This window comes from Drosophila sulfurigaster, chromosome 3 (assembly GCF_023558435.1).
Source record: "Drosophila sulfurigaster albostrigata strain 15112-1811.04 chromosome 3, ASM2355843v2, whole genome shotgun sequence".
NCBI lineage: Eukaryota > Metazoa > Arthropoda > Insecta > Diptera > Drosophilidae > Drosophila > Drosophila sulfurigaster.
In genome coordinates, this window is record NC_084883.1 from 23,204,134 (window position 1) to 23,228,339 (window position 24,206).

Genomic DNA, 24,206 nt, shown 5'->3' on the forward strand with positions numbered 1-24,206 from the left:
ACTTTATATTTATATTTATATTTACCAGACCACCGCCGCCTCTGCTGCCGATTCTGCTGCTGCTGCTGCTGCTTGCGATCTATAATTGATTTATTAAGTATCGAAACAAATGGAAAAACCAAAAATTCAATCGAAAACTATATTCTATATACATTGTGCATATATGTACATATATACAAATGTATGTGATAATCGCTGTAAGTTTTATGGGGCATGAAGGCATATGGGAGAGCTGTATAATGCGGGGAGCTTACGATAAAGAAAACGCTACGCTACGCTATCATATGAGACCCAATCAATTATATGTCTTTTTGTGGCTATTAACGGCCAATGTGCTGCCATATGTGTGTATAGAGTCGTATATAGTCTGAGTCTATGTCAACTGCAGGCGTGATAAAAGCCACGTAAAAACACACATACACACAACTCACACGCAGAGACCCCCCACACACACGCACACACACTCTCTCTCTCTCTCGCACAGACCACAATGAGTACACAGAATTTTATGAATGAATGCATAAAGCGTTGCCCATCAGATGCGATGCGATGCGATGTGATGTGATGGCAATTGCTAAAGCTAAAAGCTGGAGCTGGAAAAAAGGGCGCAAATCAAAAGCCAGATGCAGTCAGGCGCTATGATGATCGATATTTATGGACGCCGGAAAGCAAATAAATAGCTTGTTTGCACACAGACTCACACACACACATACACTGGACTGGACTGGACTGGACAGGCGACTGTCCAGGCATTGTGCCTTCCTGCCTTTGCTGCCTTCCTCAATGCTTTGTCCATTGCCAATTGCCAATTGCCAATTGCGAGGTCAAAACAGACAAACAACGTTAAGCCAAACAAACACATGCTGTGCTCCTGTGTGTGTGTATGTGTGTGTGTGTATTTGCTTTTATAGCCACAAGTTTACAAATTAAAAAGAGCAGCACAAATGCTTTAACTTCATGTGGCGCACGTGTCGTATGTGCAACGTCGCAGTAGCAAACGATTTAATTTCATATGCGACAACAGCATAAGAAATCTTTAAAAAAAAAAATACGCTTTGAACTTGCCAAAGGAAAAAAAACCTGTCGACCTCTGTTCGGAGCATCTTAGCGTGTAAAGTTGTTTTATGCGCAACGAAAAACGCACAAAATAAATAAAGGAAGTGGAAAAAAAGTGCGGGCGAAGCAAAAAAATTTCATTTGCAATTATTATATAAATTTCAGAAGAATAAATTAAAGAAGAAGCTGCAGACATTTTATGGCCTGCTGACTGCTCACACACACACACACACGCACGCACACACATACTCGTTTCAATACTGAAGTCAAAGTTGAATCCTCCCGCCACCCAGCAAAAAAAAAAAGGAATCCATAAACAAACTGAAATTTCTTGAACAAAGTTTTGTGTGTTTTATTTCAGTCGTAATACTTGTGTGGGCACTTGTCTTGTTGTTGTTGTTGTTGTTTCTCCGGTGTGTGTGTTTGTGTGTGTGGGCCGAGTGTAAGCTCTTGTCGCCTGAGCAACGACTTCAATTTCGAGCTATTAACCGTGACGCAGCTAATGGAGTATCAATTAGCTAACTAAGGGGCGTTCGCTTCGAACATGACAACTGCACTTCAGTTGGCAATTGGCAACTTTTCCAGCTACTATGTACCTCGAAAAGTGTTTGAACTGATTGCACTTCAGACCAAAGTGAATTGCAGTTAACGAGCACTTCCAACACACAGTGAAGGCCAACTAAAATGGGCACTAACATCGAGTGAACACGGCTTGAGTGTAGCACAAACAATCGAGCTTAGAATGTACTATAATCATTAAGAAATCTCATCTTATATTAAACTCCATTTTCTAAGCTTATCGGAGTGGAACGAGCTTTCAAAGCGCAGCTAAGGATGTTTTATCTAGTTCAAGGAGTTGCGCCCTAAGGGAACTGTGAGTGAATTTTGTATTTGCCTTATTTGCTGTATTCAAATGTATGTAAATGAAACATATATGAATATATATATTGTTTATAAAAAAGAGTGTGCACAACTCTCTTACATTTCTCACCCCCGCAACTCGTAGGGTAGAAAGGTATAACAAATGAGGTATATAGCAGAATGAGTTATCTTTAACCTCTTAAGGTATATATTCTTGATCAACGTCAACAGTCGAGACTATATAGCCATGTCTGTCTGTCCGTATGAACATATAGATCCCAAGGACCATATGAGATGGACCCATAATTATTTTCGACAGCACTTGTTATTGTTAAAGGCACATGGATTTTGTTTTAGATTTTCGCCGAAATTAATATTAAAGCTTTGATATATTCTGAGCACAATAGTATATCGATATACTATATATAGCCTCTGGTATTAATTATTTTGTCGTTTTATTAAGCTGGTACAGTTTCAGAATAATACCACGTTGTTTTGCTTTTATCAAAAATGGGTAGCCTCAATCTCACAGTCAAGCACCCTCAACTCTAGCTGTACTTTACTGGTTTTTAATTTGTATTTCGTTTATGTTATGAAATTATCTAAATTATTAATTGTTTTTATTATTATACACACATTCTTTATGAAATGGTGCAAATCTTTTTCACCTTTCATAGTTCAAAATTTAAGAAATATTTTATTAAACATTTCAAACAAATATGTAAATATTTTTCCAAATTATTAGCATTATCATTGACAGTCCTATTTTCAAGCTATCATCTAATTGCAACTAACACAACTCGGCTGTCATCTAATTGCAACTAATGTAATATAATTACAAGTTCGACTGTGTTCACTCAAATCAATTGCTAAATAATATAGCATGATATGAACCTAAAGCCAGACATATCATTATTATGGGGGGGTTAAAACCCTCGAAAACGTTCGTAAAGAGTTTAATGTTTATTTAAATAATTTACATGGCAACTTCTCGAATTTATTTCACTTACTTACAATATGCTATAAGTACTGTACTTAAATGTTCATATATTGGTTTTTGTGGAGGGTAACTTGCAGTCGAGACGAATGCTGGCCTTCGACTTTTCAATTATTTTTATGTTGTTTTTTTTGTATTTTGTTTTTGTTCTTACTTTATTTTTATTATTAGTGTTGGGGTTGTTGTGTGTATTTCTGCTCTTGTCTATTTTTTATTTTATGTTTATTTTCAGCCAGTGTTCTGGAGGCAAATGAACGCACTGCAAAATGTAACAATGTTTATATTTGGTCAACAACAAAAGCAACAAACAGCAGACAGAAACTGCAATCTAACGGCTGTGATCTGGCCGATCCAATAGATAAATAATTTATATATATATAGTATGTGTAATTGAATGAGTAAGAAGAATAATGCAGAATTCGTGGAATTTAAAAAGGATTTTAAATCGAGGGCTGACAAACAGCATGAATGCGAATACAAGTGAATCAACTGATCAACATGATCATCACAGAGAGCAAAGATCTTGAAATTGTTTATGCTCGTTTGTTGTGTGTGTGTGAGTGTGTGTTTTTTTCTCAATTTATTCAAGCGCTAAGCACACATATTTAGTCGCAATCAAATGCTTATTCTCCAATTTAATAGTCTCATTGTGTGCCAATGGAGCGAGCTGCTAAGTGATCAGCCCCCCTGCCTCGGAATTCGCTACGCTTAAGAAAAGATCATTTTTATCGGCTCAGCTTATTTGCGCATCGTGTTATGCAGACTATATCCAGCATTATGGCAATTTATTTTCATCGTTGTTTTTCTTTCTTTTCTTTTCTGTTGTTGTTGTTGTTGTTGATTTTGTTGTTGGCTCTTGCTCTTTTTTTTATAATTTAAGTGTGAAACCAGTCACATACGAGAGAGAAGAGTCAGAAGTCAGAAGCGTGTCGTGGGTGCAACAAATGTTGAAATTATCGTCTCACCCGTCTCACTTGGACGTGAAAGCGACGACGACGACGACGACGACTTCTAACATAACATACACATGGCCCTGGCCGAAGTCGAGTGTCAGTTTTGCCATCGTTTTGAATGTTTATCGTCTTTATCATTTTTATTACTCAAGTCACACACACACACACACATAGAGAAACATACGCACATTTCACATTTGTTGATCACACGCAAACTATTTAATTCTTGATTATAGATAATAAATGCAAAAAATTATAAAAACCCATTTTGAATATGTACCTAAAGTAAAGTATTTTCCAAATACAAATAATCAAATAGCCTTCGGCAATGTCTCAATTTGTTTGCTGTTGTTCCTTTTCCTCTTGTTGTTGTTTGATATTGTTAATGTTGTTGTTGTTGCTGCTGTTATTATTGCTGCGGTTATTTAGATTCTATAAATTTATTAAGATTGCGGAGGCTGCGACAACACACACGACAACGACAACGACGTATCTCTCGCTGTAGAGATAATGAATCAAAACCCGACGGCGTCGTGCTAAATTCACGTCTAATAACGGCAAATGACAGCGCTAAACTACGACCGGGAGGAGAGCTTTTGCCCAGCGTTGTCTTGCCTGCCAACGCTTGGCGCGCGAGCGAGTGAGAGAGACAACGAGAGCAAAGTCCCCCCCCAACACACACACACACACACAACCCAAAACAACAAAACAACAGCAAGAGCAACAGTTACACAGACGACGCCCACAAACAACACAGGATACTTTGGACCACGCGTCGCATCGCTTGCGGCAACTTGTAGCTATGGCCACCTGCAAATGTGTTTGTGTGTGTGTGTGTGTGCTTGCGTGCGTAAACACAGCCGAGAGAGCAAAGAGAGCGTAAGAGCAAGAGAGCACAATGGAGTAAAAGAGCTTTCGCTATGGTGAGACCGGCATTCTTGTCGTTGTTTGCACACTTGCATTTGCATTCAATTGGCACTCGGGCGATAGCAAGACGATTTCAACGTCAACGTTGTCGCTGCCGTTTGTCGCTTTGACTGCGCGCTTACCTGTCAACTGCAATTGACAATCAATTTGAATGGGCCGTTAAATACATTTTATTTCTAAGGAAAACATATCAACACTGTGTTGATTTAACACCCTGCGATAAGTGCGTATCAATGGGCATATCACTGGAATGCTGTATTTTGATAATTTCTTAATATATGCACATATTTGAAGTGTTATTTGGTTTATTGATTATTTGGACATTCCAAAACACATAATATTTGTACATAGTTAACATAGGTTGTAAATAATATTTCGATAATAGAGTGCAGTTTTAAAAAGAAAAGATTATTTTGTGTTTAATCAAAGCAACCGTTTAAAATTTTGTCACTTGATAATGGTTTTTGGCAAGAATCTAGAAAGCAAAAATTGGATCTTATTTCACCTTTTTGTCGATATATAATAACAATATGTATTCGCATATAGAAACTTCTTAGAAATTTAAATTTCTGAAAAATTTTGATTTTCTTAAAGTCTTGGAGTAATAACATAAACCTAAGTATTTTCAAAATATGTTTTATACAAAATAAATAAAAGATTTATTTACTTTGCCCGATATAAATTTTATGCATTTTTGTTTAATAATTGTATAACTGTTAATGACTAGCCATAAACAAACACAATACATGACAACAAAATTAATATAGTATAATATATGATAAGGAAAATAATTTGTAATTAGACTACCCCCAAAAATATGTTGTTCAAAGTACTAAGATATATACTTTTGAAACAAATATACCACAAATGTGTTCGACAGTGCACACAGGGTATATTAATGTTGAGCACTTGCACTCTTACTTTTTATTGCCCGATGGGTCGCCACATTTCACAGCCCATCGACTGCGGCGCCGACTGCTGTCGGCACTTGAAATCGATGGCAAATTGATGCAAATTCCTCTCGGCTTCATTGACTCGCACATCGTCCATGTCATGGCCAATGGCCGGCGGCAGTCGGCCACAAAAGAACTGGGCAAAGTTCATGTGAAACAGCTGGGGCGCCACAAACTCCCTATCGAAGCCATATGGCCGATAGACCAACTGTTGCGAGTTATGATCCAGACCAAAAAATGTATCATACGCCAGCTGCAGGCCATTGAAATCAGCCAAGCGCTCCTTCAGCGATACGGTTCTCGTTTGCTGCGCACACTTCAGAGCCGCCTGAAAAGTGGCCAGCTGGCGTATACGTAATCCGATTGGCGACTCGTTCCCAGCAGCATCGTAAAGTATGCCTTCGTGCTCAAAGGCATGACTCATCTCGTGACCCAGTATAAAACCCATCAAGCTGCTCCGAAAGATCGAGTGCTGACGATAATCGTAGAGCGGAAACTGCATGAAAATCATTGGCACTGTCAGCGTATTGCGCTCCGGCTCAAAGTACGGCGCATTGCGTGCCTCAAACACATCGTCATTCACATAGTAACTATGCATATCCAATGCTGCAGCTGGTTGCAACAATGGGGCATGCTGCAATCGGGTGCGCAGACGCAATGCTTGCCACAGATTGTGCTGGAAATCCGTGTTCGAGAAGTTGGCACTCTCATAGTGAGTGTCAAAGAACTCTGCTGATATTACGGGGTCGGGAAGATTGCCAATCTTGAGTTTAATGCCCATCAGCTTGGCACGCACATAATCCAATTGCTCGGCACTCAATTGCAAGCGATTCGCATCCAAATACTTGCCAAACATGGCACGCAAACCGCCAAATATCTCGTCCAACTGTGGCGTATCCTGTGACCTGCTGCTGTACACAAGTTGATCGTAGATGTAGTTCATGCCAAGTGGCAGCAAAGCGCGCATATGGTTTATACAGGCAGCTGCTGTTGATGTCCTGGGTCGAGCTGCTCGCTCTAAGGTGACGAGACGGGTACACAGATGCTCCTCCAGCTGAGTTTTGTTGCTTCGCTGCAGCAACTCGCCCATGGCACGCAAGTAATCCACATCGCTGACTTCCAGACGCAAAGCGGTTTCATTCAACTCTGTTTCGAGCAACTCGTTGAAGTAGTTTTGCCACTTTATTTGTGGTAAATGTTGCTTCAGTTCCAACAGCGTCCAGGATTCCACTTTAGAATCTTCCTTGCGATACCTTGAGCGCAGTGCGAACAACTCTCTATCGAATTGTGTCGTTGGCTTTACATCGAAGCTGCTATCGGGCATCTTGAGCTGCACCACCGAACGCAAGGAATCGTTGTAAGCCACATCCACGGTCTCTTCAAAGAACACACCATTCAATCCGTATTTACGCAGCTTCGCCACAGCTGTTGTCCACTCGGAGCTAGCGGAACGCAGCTCCTGAGGTAGTTCCACAACTTTGGGCTGATCGCGAGTGCAAGCTTGGAAATAGTCGGACATCTTCTGCATCAATCGTGGCGCCTTCATTCGCTCCTTACTATAATTGCCGCTTAGCACTGGAATCATTGCAAGCACATAACGCTCCTCGACCAGCTGAAAGTTGTCCACATAGCTGGATGACCAATTGCCACAAGCATAGCCCCAGAAGCTTGTACAAGGCTGAACCCGACGATTCAAATTTGCACGAATCGCACGCATCGTCAGCATGCTAATCTCCTTCTCTGATAGTCCCGAGACGAGGACAATGCTCAGCGCAAACAATATCAAACCGTTCATTATAACAACACTTCTCTAACTGACCATGAAAGGGGGCATTCATTTCATCCAAACTTGGATAATCTTTATCTTTATGCCTGAGTGAATTTAAATAACTGCATGAAATCAACTACAGTGAAACAGTTGTAAAAATAACTTTACAATGACAACCTTATACTTAAAAAAAAAACTAACAAATTTATTTATTTGTTTTTCTTAGAAAAATAATAATCTCTGTTCCCCCATTTATTTATTTATGTATATTAAAATACTAATTCGAAAATAATTCTTTTTCATGTTTTCCCCAATCCCAATTATGTTTCTTATAGAGAATAATTGCTGTACTAACGCGTCACTCAAAAATTATCGTTTTGGAAAATATTAAGAACGCATTTAAATATTTGCAAGATATAAACCAAATATGTATATAGTAATTTAAGCTATTTAACTCTTTTGCACAAATTAAAACACAATTTTTGTCCTTGAATATAACTATATTTATAATCCAAGCGTTTAATTATCATAAAAACTAAATAATTGGTTACGCATTGTTATGCACAGATGAAGTTGATGCTAAGCTTAATTAGTTTCAGCTCTAAAACGTATCCGACAATTTATTTTAGTAAAATTCTATATACTAAGTGGAGGATTTGCTTCATTTACTTTTTAAACTTTTGTTTCTTTCCTGCATTCGGTTTGGATTTCTTCAATTGTCCAATCTGCTTGGACTTATTTTTCAGGTTGTTTTGCTTTTTAATGGGTTTGCCCTCCAGCAGCGGCACATCATCCACATCCACACGCTTCGCCTTAGCCAGTTTTTCGCTTAGTTTCGATGCAGGTTTCTGTGGGGGCGTTTTTTTGTTGGGACTTTGTCCATTATTTTTGGACTCTGCTTGTTGGGGACTTTGCTTGGATTGCTTCTCGGATTTCTTGCCGTTGGGTGTCGCCTGTTGGGCAGCGGGTTTTGAGCTCTTGTCCACTTTCACAGGCTTCTTTGACTGCTTCTCTGATTTTTTGCCATTGGTTGTCGACTCTTGGACAGCGGGTGTTGAATTCTCGGCCTTGGTCTTCTTGGGACCTTTCGCAGACTTTTCAGTTTGTTCCACATTCTTTGACTGCTTCTCTGCTTGTTTTTTGCCATTGGTGACAGTCTCCTGGGCAGCTGGATTTTCGGGCTTGGGTTTCTTGGGCACTTTCACGGGCTTCTCAAACACCTTGGCTACATACTTTGTCTTACTCTGCTCGAGCTTCTTCTTCTTCAGATCCTGTTCCACATCGGTGAGTATCGGTTTTCCGGCACGCTTGCCCAGTAGCTTACGTGGTGCATCTGGCGCACCTTCAGTACCTTCCACCTCCACCTTCTCCTCCTCATTGTCTGTGGCTTTGCTTGACTCGGGTTCATCAGCTGCAATTGCATCATCAAGTTGCTTCTCATCAGCTTCCTGTTCCTCCTTGGTGATGGGTATGGTGTTGGAGAACTTCTTCAGTTTGGCCACATAGAAACCATCCATGTTATTGGTGTGTGGATAGAATCGCTTGCTTAGATTCAAGCTGGGATGATAACGATGCTGACGGAACTTGGTGAAACCAGGCTCGCCGAAATCAATGCCCAGCGGGACGAGTTTAACGTTGCGTTTCTTCAGCGCATAATCGACAACCCATTCGTTCTCCTCGGGCAGCACAGAACAAGTGGAATAGACAATATAACCGCCCGTTGAGGACTTGGCATCCACACAATCGATGGCAGTCAGCAAAAGCTTACGCTGCAAGTTATAACAACGTTGCACATCAATCTCAGATTTGGTGGTCTTCACACTGGGATCCTTGGAGACGACACCGGTGCCCGTGCAGGGTGCATCGAGGAGCACACGATCAAAGCCAGTCATTATATTACGGAATTTGGTAGCGTCTTCGCAACTGACGATGGCATTTACAATGCCCAAACGATGGAAGTTCGCCACTACAGCCTTGATACGATCACGATTCGAATCGTTGGCAAACAGTACACCCGTGTTCTTCATTACGGCTGCAATGTGTGATCCTTTGCCACCTGGAGCAGAGCACATATCCAACACACGTTCATTCTCCTGCGGAGCGAGTGCGATGACTGGCAGCATTGACGAGGCACCCTGAATCATATAATGTCCAGCCAGATACTCAGGCGTGGCTCCCAATGGCACAGTCGAGTTAAAGATAACCAGTCCCACATTGGTCCACTTGCCCAGTGGATCTAGATTGACACCTCGATTGATCAATGCACCAGCCAAATCACGACGACGAGTCTTAAGTGAATTTGTGCGTATGGTCAAGGGACGTGCCACCTAAGAAATTTAAAGATAATAGGTTAAAATGTGTTAAAAAGCTAGTTATGTTGACTACTCACCTCTGAAGCCTCTAGATATTCCAACAGATCGCTCAACTTGAAGATGTCCATCAACTTTTCCATGAGGAACTCGTTGTAGCTGTAGTACAAGCAGAGATCTCGTCGCAGCTGGTCCACATACTCGCTACGGGAGCGTCCCTCCTGGCGATACTTAGCAAAATCAGTTAGCACCTGAGTGATATCCTTGATGCGCTGCTGCACATCCTGCAGTGACATTTCGGCATCCAGTTCCTCACCCGGCTCTGGCAGCTGGAACACTTCCGACTGATCAACGGTCATTTGCATTTCTTCATCGGCCTCCTTAGCTTCCTTGGCTAGACGTTTCTTGAGCTTTTTGTTAGCCTGTTCAATGGGCAACTTGTCGTCATTCTCATCATCGTCGTCATCACTGCCATCTTCATCTTCATCGTCGCTCGATTCATCGTCTTCTGAGGCGGCTTCCTCATCGTCGTCATCATCGTCAGCAAATAGATCATCCAATTTACCGACTTGTGCCTCATCATCGTCGTCACTAACTTCCTCTTCCATATCATCTTCATATAGATCTTCCGTCTCCTCTTCCTCGCCATCCAATTCCTCTTGGCCGTCAGAATCCTCCTCTAACTCCTCATCAGACTCATCTTCATCTTCATCATCATCTTCTGGCTCCTCATCGGAAACTGGCTTTTTCGGTTGCTGTTGCTTTTTCTGTGCAATACCATTAGATTTCTGCTTCTTAATTGGCACCAGCTGTGGTACTTCCTCGTCAGAAGATTCCGCCTGTTGCTTCGCCTTCTCTTCCTCTTCTGGTTCACTGTCACTGTTGTATTTCTTCTGCTTTCGCTGTTGCGGTTGTTGGGCGCGCTTCTCTTTTAGCTTAGCCTTTTGTACCACCTTCTTTTGCTCGCGCTTAACCATGCGCTGCTTTTGACGATGTGTCAACTTTTTATCTTCTTCCTCCAGAGGCGCTGCAAAGACAAGCACTTTAAAATATGCTCCTAAAATACCTTAACCGCGACTTACCAAACGATTTCTTTGGAAACGTGGGTGGACCCTGTTTGCGTGCCTTACGGCCAGGTCCCTTCTTTTGTTTCTCACTGTATTCAGCTTTACGACCCATTTCTTAAGTTAACTATAAAAAACACACGTTTTGCTGGCAGAAAAATAATTTTAAAAAATGTGTGCCTGCTCCACGTGCGGCTACCACTCACAGTGTTGGTCACCACCGGCAAGATTACAACTGTGCAATCGAAGCAAAATCGATAACAAATATCGCTATTATGCTGAGCTTCAGAATTAAATGCTTATGAATAACATATATTTAAGTAAGCAAGACAAATTAATTCTGCTTATTTGAGTTTCGTACTTAAGTCATTTTATTAATAATATTTTAACATATCGAACTTGGAAACAATCATCTATCGATTGCCAATTTGAGTTGAATCTGTGCAGCTGTTTATAGAATTTTGCAGTACTGGCTCTAATTTGCCGAGGCTTCGATTAAAAAAAGAAAACAATAACACGGAAAATGTAAAGTGCTCGGGAAATTGGAATAAACAAACACTGATAACAAACTGTGCACAATGGATATTGCCCACATTGAGCTGAGCGTGGAGGCGCTAATTGGCTCCCTTGTGGCGCTGAGCGTACTCTTTCTCTTTTGTCGCAGCATTCTGGCCGAAGATATTGTGATTTGCATATCGGGTAAAACACGTCACAGTTGGAAATCAATAAAAATTCTCGAACAAGTAATGCGAATTCCTTCCCCAGTAGTATCACCTGTTACTCGTTTAGTATCTCTTGTCTCTTTCGCTCTCTGTGTTTATGCTAGGCTTGCTTCTGCAATGTTTGTGAAATTTTGTTGACACCTTCGGCCGGACTCTTTTGTGACTGTTGCGGCCTTTGCACGCATTCGGCGCCAACGTGTCAGAAGCAGGCCGATGCCAATTATCACTGTAAGGACAAGTGGCTGCGCAATGCGGATTCAGTGAGTCATTTATGGGTGCGCGGCAACTTGCCCATGAGCTACAGCTGCGCCGAATGCGGGCAGGAAGCTGAACCGGATCATCACAGCAGCTCAGCCGGTCCAGGACTCTACGGCTGGCGTTGTGCTTGGTGTCAGCGCTGCTACCACGACAATTGCTACAAGAATGTGGACACCAAGGCTGCGTGTGACTTTGGCGAATTTCAAGACATGATATATCCGCCCTATTGCATTGTGGCGGCCAGAACTCGTGAATCGGTGCGTCTGCATTTGGCTGGGATTAAGCCACCCAATATTGAGAACTGGGAACCTTTGATTGTAATTGCCAATACCAAGTCGGGCAGCAGTACAGGCTCCAATGTGCTGTCCCTACTGCGTGGCTTCTTACACCCAATGCAAGTCATGGAACTGGGCTCACGTGGTCCACAGGATGCCCTGCAGTGGGTGGCGAAAACAAGTCCACGACCATGTCGCATTCTAGTCGCTGGTGGGGATGGCACCATTGGCTGGGTCCTCAATACCATCTACACGCTGAACATCAAGCCACAGCCATCGGTGGCCATCATGCCGCTGGGCACCGGCAACGATTTGTCCCGAGTGCTTGGCTGGGGCGCTGAACCGCCGTCGGAGCTCGATCCGCTGAAGATATTGCGCAGCATTCGACGTGCTCGCTCGGTGAATCTCGATCGCTATGATCTGCAAATTGAAAAGCTACACTATCGCCTGCCAATTCAAAGACATCCCATCAAGACAATACATGTCTACAACTATTTCAGTGTGGGTGTGGATGCCTACATTACCTACAATTTCCACAAGACACGAGAATCTCGCTTCTATCTGCTGAGCAGTCGCATATTTAACAAGGTAAGTTCCTACAATATTAATGGTTGACTCTTCTAAATATTTGTCTTTTCCCTTTGCAGTTGTTGTACTTTACGTTTGGCACACAACAAGTTATGCAGCCAGACTGCGAACGCATTGAACAGAAACTGACACTGCATCTGGATAATAAGCTGGTTGAGCTGCCGGAACTGCAATCGCTGGTGTTTCTCAATATTGATTCATGGGGCGCCGGCTGCAAACTATGCGAATTGAGCAACTCGAATGGCGAGACACGTATCATCAATTCGATTTCCGATGGCATGATGGAAGTCTTTGGCATTGTATCATCCTTTCACATTGCCCAGTTACAGTGCAATATCAGCAAACCCGTGCGCATCGGTCAAGCCAAACAGATAAGGGTATGTGATGCACTGCCACTAATTGTTTAACCCTTTATTAATTTAACTTCTATGCAGCTACAAGTGAATGCCACGGTGCCTATGCAAGCAGATGGAGAACCCTGGATGCAGGCACCGGCAGACATTCGCCTACAGTCACGGAGCCAAGCCCGAGTCCTCAAGATCGAGCCAAGTATGAACTAATAACTACTAACAGCAGTAGCAGCGTAACTAGTCCTTTAAATATTGCACGCTGATAATAATTTAACCATGTACTTAACTATGTATCGATAGGATCATAATTCTTCCGTTGTCCCCTACTCGAATTTATTTGTAAGTCTCGAAAGAAGTTTCTTTTTTAGATTGTAGTTAGCAAAATTCCTTAAAAAGAAGCTAAAGATTGAAATGTAACCAAACTTGAATAAGACCCAAAAAATGTATTGAAATTGTGCAATGAAATTAGCCAAATTTTACTGATAAATGTACAAAAAATTAAAAAGCAACAGAAAATACTTATAAAGTTTACGTCACTTTATTCTTCTCCTGATAAATTGTTAAATGTTCGACTGGTGTACTAGACATGCAGAGAGTTGCATGCCACATAACATTTTTGGGGGTATCATAATTATTTGTTTATGTGTTGTTGTTGTTTGTTGGTAATATTGTATCGAAAGGCGGGTAATCAACGAAAGCAACCAAGTTCATCGGTCTAATGCTTTTAGAGCATTGTCAGCTCCATGATGGCATTGACAATGTCATTGCTGTTGTTCTTCAGCGCCTTGATGGCCTTGGCACGCGTCGTGTTCGCCTGCGTTATGACCAGCTCAATGTCCTTTTCATCGACGCCAGTGTCATCGATCTCCTCCTCATCCTCTTCGGCGATTGGAGCCACAGATGTGGTGGCACCCACGCTGTCGGAAGCACCAGCAGCCTCTGGGGCCTTGAACTTCTCAGCAGCGGCAACCTGTGCTTGCTGCGACAGATCTTCGATCTTGGCCTCGCCGAACACAATGTATGTGTCGCTGTGGGGGTTCTTGTACACATCTGGGTTGTTGATGACGAACAGAATGTTCTTCGACTTGCGAATGGTGACACGGTTAACGCCCTGGATTTGCTTCAGGCCCAACTTGAGCATGATTTTACGTGCCTTCTTCTCGCCACGCGACTGCTTAGCCTTGGACACAACATCGATGGGCAGGCCGGTTTGGCCACCGCCCAGTTGTGTGGTGCCAGTGTCGGCTTCCTCCAATTCGGGAATTTCCGAATCGCTCTCGCTGCCATCATCCTCGACGCGAACGTCATCCTCGGTCTGCTTAGCCTCAGCAGAGGTCGAGGGTGCCTCGTTTTTGATTTCAGTCAGCTCTGGCATGTTTACCTGTCATAGAAGAAGAGAAGCGAAAAAATCAACATTAGAGCATGTTCTAGAAAATACCGCAGATGGGGGTCTTTTTGCAATCGATTTTCCAACAACAATTGCCGATGAATAATTGTGAGTCCATTGACAATATACATAAAATATTTTAATTCAAGGCGAGTCCGACATTATATAATAGTCTTTTTCTACCTTTAATGCGTGATGTCAGCTTAAAATATGAATTATATTTACCTAAGAAAAGCGGCTGTAGCACGGAATCGCGAAACGTTTCTTGTGAAAAGAGAGTGTTGCCACCTGATTCAAACTAGGGATGACAGTTGCTGCAGAAACCGGGGCAATCTTTTCGTGCATAGAAATATCGATTGCTCAGTTGTGATACGCTGTTATTGCTCACTGTAGTAAGCTTGCTGCTATGCCACTTGGTGGTCGGATTCAAATGGTTAAATTGCCATGCAGGAATAATGTAGATTCTATATTGACAAATAGTAGTTTCCATAAATAAATACGTCCTATTAATTAGTGAATAATCCATGGCTGCACACATAGCAAACAGTCGTGTAACTGACAAGTATAATTACTTTCCAATTTCCCATTTAAATTTCATAAACAATTGGTGAACTAGGCTTAATTACAGTTTTGACTAACAAGGCAATCGAGCATGGCCCTGTGCCTGGTAGAAAGGGTTCAAATGACACAATTATGGCCAACGGAACGGCAGCAGGAGCTGTGACCGCGCACAGTCCTGCCCGCAAATTGTGAATGGGGGCGTGTCAATTGTTGGGTAAACATTGGACAGTTTCTCGTTGTGCGTTGCGGTCAGCAAACACATGTTCGACTTCGCATTTCGTTTGTGGCGGCTGAAACGTAATGATTATTAAATTTTTATTAGCTGAACGATATAATTTAGGGGCTGGTGAGCAGAGACAATGTAAAGAATGCCTGGCAAATGTATTTGGCTGTCATCATATTGGATATCGATGCACAGACTCATGCTCTCATCATGCTCGCTGCAGTTTTAATTATTTTTATTTTATTTTGTGCGCATTTTTAAGTGCTGCAAACGAGTCGCAAACTATGCGAAACATTTGCAACAATTTGTCAGTAAATAATTTCGATTTGAGTGCGCGTCAGCTCTGTTCTTTATCGTCAGCTACAAATGTATCTGTATCTGCATCTGTATCGGTGTCTGCAAACGTATCTGTATCTGTAGCTGTGGCTGTGGCTGTATCTGGGACCCTCTGTATGTAGACGTCTTGGTTGGGCCACATCCCGGGTGTCAACAGCGCTCTGATTTATTTGGGCGCATGAAACGCTTCGTTGGCTTTCGTTAATTTGTCCGTTTTCCGCTAGGGAGACTGGCAATACCAAAATTTATACAATACATATATATAGTATAGGAATGGATGTACAACAACTACAAAAACTACAGAAGAAAAATAAAATGAAAATTTCTTTTATACAAGTTATTGCCAAGTGCTCGTATATAATTGACACAACGCCAAAAACTGACATGCTTTTATCATCATAACAATAATCGCCGACAAGGCGCATAATTATATTGTAATTTATGCCCAAGGCGAATAATACAATAAAAACGTAGCAAAAGAAAACTTTAAATTACTCGTATTGCAATTTCAAATGCTCGTAAAATATTTCAAACACCCAAACGTGACCAAATGCTATTTAATTGCTTATAAGTGTTTGCGTATGAATTAAACGAATACAAACAATATTATTGATTGCCAAAAATGTGCTCAATTATGGTCAAATTAAGACACACACAACCATACACCAATGCAAATTGGCAAAAGTGTGAAGAGTGTGCGGCATATTAAAAAAAAGGCATGAGCTTTAAATTGCAGTTTTACGATCCATTCATTTATTAATGGGAAGCCATTTTAGTGATTTCAGCTGTAGTTTCTAGAAAACCTGGACCTGGAAATTATTATTTTATAGAAAACTGAAACTAGAAATAAAGCTTTCTATTACTAATTTAATATTAATAATAAAACATCACAGTATTCATTTTCCTTCTAAGTTGTAATCAACCGGAAATAATAACTTTTTGAAGGTTGCTTGTCGAATATTATTTTAGCAGTTGTTAAGATCCAAATTCAGAAACTTTAATAAATTATAATTATCATCTGTTATTTTCAATATAACTTCTTTATTTGGTATTATATAGTTTTTTTTTTAATTGTAATAAAACTTGAGTCTTTAATCGGCTAAGAATAAAGGTAATATAATGATATAAAATATATGCAACGCATTTGCTTAAAAAATAACTATTCATTTTCATAAAGAATACAAACTAAGTAAAATAACTTTTATTTTACAATACAAAAATGATCATGTATCCAGGACAAATGAACAATTGTTTATTGAAATGTATAAGAAATTGTAATATTAGTCTTAAAATTAAGAATTCAAATATAAACTCAAATTATATTCCATTGCCGTCGGAGAATTTATAGGAGTAACTTCTATGCACTGGTAGTGCCTAACAATTTTGATGACACTGAAAATACCTTCATTCTCATTTAGAGTTTTCATATAAATATATGTTTAAACTTTAAAGTGAAGCGTTTGCTAATGATGCAAAACTGAAGCAAGTGCAGAGCCCCTTTGCACTAATGTTTGAATTTAAATTGGTCCGTAATATGCCACGCGAGACCAAGCAGCCCATCTCCCTCTCACCCACCCACCCGCTGCCCACAAACACAACTGAAGAGAGCAGCGGCAAAGGCGGCACATTAATGGTAGCGCTGTGGTTAGTCGGAGTCTGATTGCGGTACGAATCGAGGAGAAAGCAATTAGGGAGCTGCACACACTGACTAGTGAGTCAGTGTGTGTGTGTGTGTGCTTGGCTCCAAGAACAACCCCAATACAAACAGAAGACAGACAAGTGCAACCGGTTTAGCAGCAATTAAGCTGCAGCCAATCAGCGACGCTCACGCGACCAACACTCGCACGCCATATTGCCCATTAACGAGGCGGAGCTAGCGTGCGCTCTCTTTCGCTCTCGCAGTTGTCTTGTCTTGTGCTCTTCCCGCAAGTGTTAGCAAACGTTTATGTGGTGTGCTGGTGTGCTGTGGTGGTTGTTTCAGGTCTGACAGTCTTTGGGTGCAATTCGTTGGCCGTTGGCTGGCAGCGAACGTGCTGTGTGTTGTTTTCAGGCATTTGGGTTTCATTTGCGCGCAGATCTTTGAACGGTTCACTGCGTCAACGTCGTGTCGCGCCTTGTTTGAAATCGAGTTCGAAGCGAGTTCTTGAATTGGTTTCTCAAACCATGCAAAACGAGCACATGGCGCTGCTGCCGCCGACGGATAACAGCACCAAGCTGGTCAGCAAGCCATTTCCCAAGCCGTTCTCTATCGAGAGTCTGATTGCCAATCAAACGCCAGCCGTTGTTCCGGAACAGCCGGAACTGGAGCGGGAGCGGGAGCGGGAACAGGAACGTGAACGTGACCGTGACCACGATCGTGAACCGGACCGGGATTGTGATCGGGAGCTTAATGCACGTGCCATTGTGGCCAGCTCGGCGCTGGGTCTCACACAGTTCCCGCTCTACAATCCCTGGCTACACGGCTACTTTGCCCAGAACCATGAGCGGCTCTCGCATTTAATTGCCGGCGGTTGTTATCTTGGACCGCCATTTGCCGGCAAGGAGCCACAACCGCAGGTTCCACCGCCGCCGCCGTCCCAACCGCCACATGCCTTGGATAACCTCAGTCTCAGTCCGTCAAAGCCCAACGATGCCGAGTTGGGGCATCGCCTGCCATTGCCACATCCGCTGGACACCCGTTTCCTGCCCTTCAATGCCGCCGCCGCTGCTGCGGTTGCCACAGTGCCATCGGATCTGAGCTACCGCCGCCTGGCCGAGCTCATGAACCAGGATTATGTTCACAATCTGAGCATGCATTCGCGTCTCCAGCACATGGCCGCCACTCGTGCCCAGGACGAGAGTCAACAGCACGCGCTTCATCAGGCCCTGCAACAGCCATCGCCACCACAGTCGTCGCCCTCGAAGTCGCATAGTCCCATAGAGCCGGCGGTGGATGTGGGCATGGATGAGGACTACGAGTGCAGCGGAGATTCGTGCAGTGACATCAGTCTGACCATGTCGCCCAGAAATTACACAGCGGAACTGGACAAAAGCCGCAATGGAGGTAGGTTGACTTAAGATATATAAAATATGAAAAGATAATCCTAGTATTAGGTGAAGTTAATTGCAAATGACATCAGATAAATCTCACATTAGGGATACTTAAAAAATTCATTTTGAGATGACACAAATTCGATGTGTTTTACATAGAATTAAAAAATATGATAGTCGCAATTGAATAATAAGTATTTTTTATTAAATTAGAAAATTGCAGAAATTAGCAGTTTTTTTATTGAAATAAACATAGCATACTATTTGAAGCTAAGTTTTTTTTCTCTATGATTTCAAAGATTTATAACGAAATTTATATATCATTATATGATTTTCTTTAAATATAAAATTTCTACTAAACTAAATTTTGACTACTGTGGGCAAAAAATAGTAAGACTTTGTTCAAAATATTAAAATTCTTTATTTATTCTGCCAAATCTATTTCGTCCTCCTCAAAGTAATCCCCCGGTCACAATACACTTTCGCCGTTTTTTCCAATCCTCGAAACAGTTGCTAAAGTCAGTTTCCGGAATAGCCTTCAATAATACATAATTATTTTTCTACAAAATTTTGATTTCATTGCCAAATGTTTTGAGTAGAAATTCAATGTTTGTTAGCAGATTAAAATCCCTATACAAAATATGCATTTAAGTACACACAAAATACTTTCGAACTTTACTTTTTTAAGTTCCCCAAAAGTGTTTTCAATAATTTATAAGAAAATGGGTTTCTTACTTAGTCTTTCTTTAGAATATTCAGATTACATGATTTCTTCTTAGATATAAATATTTAGTAATGTATACATTTTATTTATTCCAATTTTGATTGAGATTTTAAATGATTTAAATAGATATTAAAAGTGTGGTTTTTATAGGAAAGTAGATGATTATCACAGTAGGATAAGATACGAATTGAAATGAAATTAGAATTTTGTTATATCTCTTTTTTAGAGGCTGTAGAAAGTATTATTATTATTTCATAATTCACTTAAGACTCCTAATAATGTTAATTTGCGTGATTTTAAATCTGAAAATTAAAAGCTGTGATTAATTTATAATAACTTGAAAGCCAAGAGAGCTTAGATAGAGTTGGCCATACAAGACTCCGCAGGTCTTTTCGACCAATCCGTATTCAGATGCGGATCCTTTTGCTCTCCTTGCTAAAGTGCTTCTGTCATGGTAATTAAAATGACACTGCCAAGTCATAGTCGAAATTAGCATAAAACGCATTAAGACCCAATGTTAGATGTCAATCAAGAAGGCAAAGTTCTCAACTCTTGCTCCATAGAAAAAACCTAATGAGAAAGCAGGAGAGCGAGTGTGAGCGAGACAGAACATAAAGAGAGAATGCTTGACAGCAAAATATGAGCTGACGTTTTGACAAACGTAACGATTTAGCTATTGGACTGAAAAGTGAGCAAGGAGAACTCTTAACAAACCGCATTTTAATGAGTGCACAGCATGTCCTCATGGCTTGCTCCAGGACGTCGTCTCCAGCTTCTTTTGAAATCAATTGGACAACTGAAAAGGCACAACGAATTTGCAACTAATGTATTCATAACTGAAATACTTGATGTTGATGTTGTTGTTGATGTTGATGTGCTTGGGGGTGTGCAAAAATGACTGCGAGCTACCCCCGCAGTGTGTTGGACAGTTGACAAGGGGTGCGGTGGGGTGGCAATAAACCGAAGCCAGACGATGATGAGGACACAAATAAATCAGTGACAGAGCTGGCTCATAACTGAAGCGTGTAAGTGTTAAAAAAGCGCTTAAGCGTTACCCAAAATAATCAGAAATACTCACATCGAGCGGCGGGGGATGAACGTGCCACCCTCACCCTAAACCTCAGTCCTCTTTTGGGAATGGAACGTTTAACATTCACACTCAAGTTGGGTCATCATGAACCGCAGACACAGATTAAGTTTCAAGTGATGTCTTGTTGTTGGGAATGGGGCGTCGCTGGGCCAAGTCAAGTGTGACTGCCAATTGGACACATGTATCCAGTTATAAATAAATATGTTTGCCACAACTTATGACACAGCCCATTTGCGCCAGAAGCACACAAGTGTGGCACAGGATGTGCGGCAACTTGATTATACTATACTTAATGATATGTTGTTTGTTCATTTAATCAACACCATAAACATTCCGAATCCTTGACTCATTGCAGCTTATACCAACTCGGACAGCGAAGATTGCAGCGACGATGAAGTTGGTCACTCACGTCACGAAGCCGGCGGCAAGGAGTCGCAAAGCGGTGGCAGCAGCAGCTCCAAGTCACGACGCCGTCGCACGGCGTTCACGTCGGAGCAGCTGCTCGAGCTGGAGCGCGAGTTTCATGCCAAAAAGTATCTGAGTTTAACGGAACGCAGTCAAATTGCCACAAGTCTGAAATTGAGTGAAGTGCAGGTGAGTTTCTAACTGGGGTAAAAAAGTCAACTAATCACTCACTCTATAACTGTCTTTCTCCTTCTCTCTCTCTTTCTGTTTACTGCCGTCTTTAGGTAAAAATCTGGTTTCAAAATCGACGCGCCAAGTGGAAACGCGTTAAAGCCGGACTCACGTCGCATGGTTTGGGACGCAATGGCACCGCGAGTGGCACGAAAATCGTGGTGCCCATACCGGTGCATGTGAATCGCTTTGCGGTGCGCTCGCAGCACCAGCAGCTGGAGAAAATGTGCCTCAGCGGTCCCAAACCGGATCTGCGCAAGAAGCTATCAACGGAAGCGATTAGCGGCTTCGAGAAGTTCAATGCTAGCAGCGCTGTTTCCTCGGTGGGCGTCGGTGTTGGAGTGGGCGTGTCCATGGGAGTGGGCATGCCACCAATCGGAGCTTTGGCACCCAGTCCCGCTGCCTCTCTCGCTTTGACGCGCAGTATTTATTAAGCTCGAAACTGGAATTGATGTTTTTATTTGCCGAGTTATCTTTGTACATAAGCAAGTCCCCACACACACCGACACACTCAATTTGCATTAAGTGTAGAAACAGCGTTTTGTAAATAAACTGAAATTGAATTCAATTGCAACCAAACAAAAAAAGTTAAACTTAATCCGAAGTGAGCAAAAGAAGTAGACTGCTAGCTTAAATGCTGTCAATTATTTACCGCCTAACCACGACAATAAATTTGCAGTGTGAATTGTTCACGCCTCCCAAGTGCCAAAATCACATCTCGCATTGCCCATTTATTTTGGGCCACTCACTCGAGGGGCATACAAATTTCGTTTGGTGTCAATTGGAACAATTAAACTGCCAATTTGTGCGATTTAACACGCAGACCCTGGAGGCAAATGTCGCTGCTCCTGCTGCTGCTACTCGAGCAGTGTGACCAATTCTTGTAATTTAACGCACCAAATTGTACCAAATACTCGAAAAGAGGGAGCATGAGAGAGCCAACAAAGCCTGGGCACATCAAAAGCATTCGCAGCATCAGCATTAGCAGCAATCACTCCAGGTGTCTCACGTGTCACGCCTCTCGGCGGCGACAAGGGCGCACACATGGTAAGTTATTAAGGGACTCGGCTACTCCTCAGCCCCTTCTCCCTCCGCTTCGACTGTTTGTGTGTGAATTGTTAATTGCATTAGCGACTTATTGGCTACGACAATTGACTTTTGTTTGGAGCGCAAAAAAAAAATACTAATTGTGTGTGTGTGTGTGTTTTGTGAATGAAACCACCCTGTGAATGGTAGAGCACCCTTGCGGCTCTTGCTATCCTCAACTTAGCTCGTTTCGTTTGCAGTTTTATGTTGGGACACGCCTCCAAGCATGAGTTTTTATTATTGTAACACTTTGCAGGCAATTTGCTGCCGGCTGCCGTTGCTCTTTTCCATTGCTTTTGCCTTCTGCTTTTGTATTTGAATCTGAATCTGAATTGCGGCAAACGAACAAAGTGACACACTGTATGCTGGGATGTTGTTGATGATGATGAAGGGACGATGTTTGATCGGCTACGTTGACTACAGAGTGCGCTTTTAAATTCCTATCAATCAAATTAAAAACAAATTTCAAAATTTGATTTTGGCAAAAATTAAAATTTGCAATTAATCGATTATTTGTGATTTCTAATCTAATTTTTCATTAGTAGGTAAAATATAGTTATGTTATTGATATAATATGAATGATGAATATGAACACTTGTTTTAATAAATAATTAAATTAAATGTATATATATCCTTAAAAAAACATTCCCTTTTTTCAGATATTAAGTTAACTTGCATTCAATGCCTAGTCATCTTTAAACATATTGACTACGATATAGCTTTAAGTTAAAAAATTAATTCAATAGTAAGACATTATTTCACAACTACAAAAATATAACTTAACTTATCAATAGACCATTTAACAGCACGAATACTCAATTTTATTAGGTATGCACGTTTTTTTTACTTAAAAATGTTTGCAGCGTAATCACAAGTCGTTGTTGCCCTATTCATTTTGAGTAGCACATGAAAACCCGAGTCTTATCGGCATACAAAGGTGTGGCCCAGCTTTGGCTTTGTTGTAAATTATATTGCCATTAATTATGCGCGGATTTGTGTATGTCGCGTTAAGCTGTTAAACAACCATAATGGAGGATGTTAAAAATCACTTTAAAATCATTAAAAGTTTGGGAAGAAAAAATGGGAATAACCGGAAGGATAATATCCTTGCAGATTACAGATGTTAAGCTGAGGTTTCTACAAATGCTGCATATACAAAATTTTAAAATATTATCACTGTAAACTACCTCATAATGTCCTTAGACCCTCGGAAGACATAAAAAAATGTCAGGGAGAGCAAAAGTTTTGCATTCGCGGCAAACAGGAAATCTGTTAGCATAGTCAAAAAAATAAAAAAAAATAAAGGGGGTCATAGCTGAATGCAAGAGCTCATAAATCAAATGGGTAATGCTTGCTGTCATAATTTGTCATAAGGCGTGGCCACGCCTTCCATTTGCCAGTGGTCTCTCTTTAAGGAAATTGCTTGAAATGAGTCTCAACACATGTGGAAAGTTCTGCTTGAATCGAAGCAAAGTTGTTTGCAAGTTTGTTGCTGCAGCTTGATGCTTATTATATCAAAGAGTCCGAGGCCGACTCATTATCCGATGCACTTGTCAGTGTGGCATGCCAAATGCAGAGGTGATCCAAGGAGGGGCAGATCATAACCATTGGGCAGAAACAGTCAAGAGACAATCAAACGAGTTGCAATCGCAAACCTATGTAAATCGGTTTGTAAATGAATGGGCCGCCCTGGCAATCGCATTTGTTTGTATCGCATTATGGCATGCGATCTGTCAATTGTCGACAGACAGTAGCGATATTCACCCACCTCGTTTCCCGTCGATCGTAGCACCCAAGACTCGATTCGCTTGGGTCTGTCACGGTCGCCGTTGCTGTTGCTGTTGCCGTTGAAATTCTGTTGAAAACCGAAAAATGCACTCACGCACCTGAATCCCTAATCAGATGACAATCGATGTCCAGTCGCAAAAGCAGAAACAAACGCAGTCCCAATCCCGGTTTCAGTCTCAGAGTCAGTCCACCACGACTCTCAGGCGGCAATGCATTTTTTATTTTATCTTTTTTTTTTTTTGATTTTGTATGTGCTTCTGTCTT

At 41.5% G+C, this 24,206-nt stretch overlaps 6 protein-coding genes across 9 annotated transcripts in view; 2 read left to right on the forward strand and 4 right to left on the reverse strand.

Moving 5' to 3' along the window:
• Positions 1 to 4,431, reverse strand: part of LOC133840595 (diuretic hormone receptor) — an 11,847-nt gene extending 7,416 nt beyond the window's left edge. For all 3 annotated transcript variants that reach the window (XM_062272521.1, XM_062272520.1, XM_062272522.1), the window contains exon 1: positions 4,148 to 4,431. The gene's annotated coding sequence lies outside the window, so the exon portion shown is untranslated. The remainder of the gene's footprint in view (positions 1 to 4,147) is intronic.
• A 1,004-nt stretch (positions 4,432 to 5,435) lies between these two features.
• On the reverse strand, positions 5,436 to 7,601 carry LOC133840185 (neprilysin). The gene has a single exon (XM_062271876.1). The coding sequence runs from the start codon at positions 7,540 to 7,542 to the stop codon at positions 5,719 to 5,721; it is 1,824 nt and encodes a 607-aa protein (XP_062127860.1). The 5' UTR covers positions 7,543 to 7,601; the 3' UTR covers positions 5,436 to 5,718.
• A 393-nt stretch (positions 7,602 to 7,994) lies between these two features.
• Positions 7,995 to 11,105, reverse strand: LOC133840184 (uncharacterized). Its single transcript, XM_062271875.1, has 3 exons — positions 10,907 to 11,105; positions 9,905 to 10,851; positions 7,995 to 9,842 (listed from the first exon to the last, which is right to left on the reverse strand). Exons 1-3 carry the CDS (start codon positions 11,001 to 11,003, stop codon positions 8,181 to 8,183), a joined length of 2,706 nt encoding a protein of 901 aa, XP_062127859.1. The 5' UTR covers positions 11,004 to 11,105; the 3' UTR covers positions 7,995 to 8,180.
• Positions 11,106 to 11,345: 240 nt separating this feature from the next.
• LOC133840186 (diacylglycerol kinase epsilon) lies at positions 11,346 to 14,464 on the forward strand. The gene is made up of 4 exons (XM_062271878.1): positions 11,346 to 11,631; positions 11,715 to 12,731; positions 12,791 to 13,108; positions 13,166 to 14,464. The coding sequence occupies exons 1-4, from the start codon at positions 11,467 to 11,469 to the stop codon at positions 13,289 to 13,291; spliced, it is 1,626 nt and encodes a 541-aa protein (XP_062127862.1). The 5' UTR covers positions 11,346 to 11,466; the 3' UTR covers positions 13,292 to 14,464.
• LOC133840187 (nascent polypeptide-associated complex subunit alpha) lies at positions 13,598 to 14,829 on the reverse strand. 2 transcript variants are annotated; one of them, XM_062271879.1, is made up of 2 exons: positions 14,694 to 14,829; positions 13,598 to 14,462 (listed from the first exon to the last, which is right to left on the reverse strand). In XM_062271879.1, exon 2 carries the CDS (start codon positions 14,454 to 14,456, stop codon positions 13,806 to 13,808), a length of 651 nt encoding a protein of 216 aa, XP_062127863.1. In that variant the 5' UTR covers positions 14,457 to 14,462; positions 14,694 to 14,829; the 3' UTR covers positions 13,598 to 13,805. The 2 variants fall into 2 exon arrangements, with proteins under 2 accessions (XP_062127863.1, XP_062127864.1); XM_062271880.1 differs by lacking the exon at positions 14,694 to 14,829 and adding an exon at positions 14,652 to 14,670.
• A 2,505-nt stretch (positions 14,830 to 17,334) lies between these two features.
• LOC133843456 (homeobox protein unplugged) lies at positions 17,335 to 21,666 on the forward strand. The gene is made up of 3 exons (XM_062277027.1): positions 17,335 to 18,631; positions 20,788 to 21,026; positions 21,122 to 21,666. The coding sequence occupies exons 1-3, from the start codon at positions 17,752 to 17,754 to the stop codon at positions 21,500 to 21,502; spliced, it is 1,500 nt and encodes a 499-aa protein (XP_062133011.1). The 5' UTR covers positions 17,335 to 17,751; the 3' UTR covers positions 21,503 to 21,666.
• Positions 21,667 to 24,206: the final 2,540 nt, after the last annotated feature.

Coding starts and splice junctions, on each gene's coding strand:
- LOC133840185 (XM_062271876.1), bottom strand. CDS start 7,542: ATGAACGGTTTGATATTGTTTGCGCTGAGCATTGTCCTCGTCTCGGGA.
- LOC133840184 (XM_062271875.1), bottom strand. CDS start 11,003: ATGGGTCGTAAAGCTGAATACAGTGAGAAACAAAAGAAGGGACCTGGC. Junction 10,852..10,906: donor GTTTCCAAAGAAATCGTTTG/GTAAGTCGCGGT, acceptor TTGTCTTTGCAG/CGCCTCTGGAGGAAGAAGAT. Junction 9,843..9,904: donor AATATCTAGAGGCTTCAGAG/GTGAGTAGTCAA, acceptor TAAATTTCTTAG/GTGGCACGTCCCTTGACCAT.
- LOC133840186 (XM_062271878.1), top strand. CDS start 11,467: ATGGATATTGCCCACATTGAGCTGAGCGTGGAGGCGCTAATTGGCTCC. Junction 11,632..11,714: donor CAATAAAAATTCTCGAACAA/GTAATGCGAATT, acceptor TGTTTATGCTAG/GCTTGCTTCTGCAATGTTTG. Junction 13,109..13,165: donor GTCAAGCCAAACAGATAAGG/GTATGTGATGCA, acceptor ACTTCTATGCAG/CTACAAGTGAATGCCACGGT.
- LOC133840187 (XM_062271879.1), bottom strand. CDS start 14,456: ATGCCAGAGCTGACTGAAATCAAAAACGAGGCACCCTCGACCTCTGCT.
- LOC133843456 (XM_062277027.1), top strand. CDS start 17,752: ATGCAAAACGAGCACATGGCGCTGCTGCCGCCGACGGATAACAGCACC. Junction 18,632..20,787: donor GGACAAAAGCCGCAATGGAG/GTAGGTTGACTT, acceptor GACTCATTGCAG/CTTATACCAACTCGGACAGC. Junction 21,027..21,121: donor TGAAATTGAGTGAAGTGCAG/GTGAGTTTCTAA, acceptor TGCCGTCTTTAG/GTAAAAATCTGGTTTCAAAA.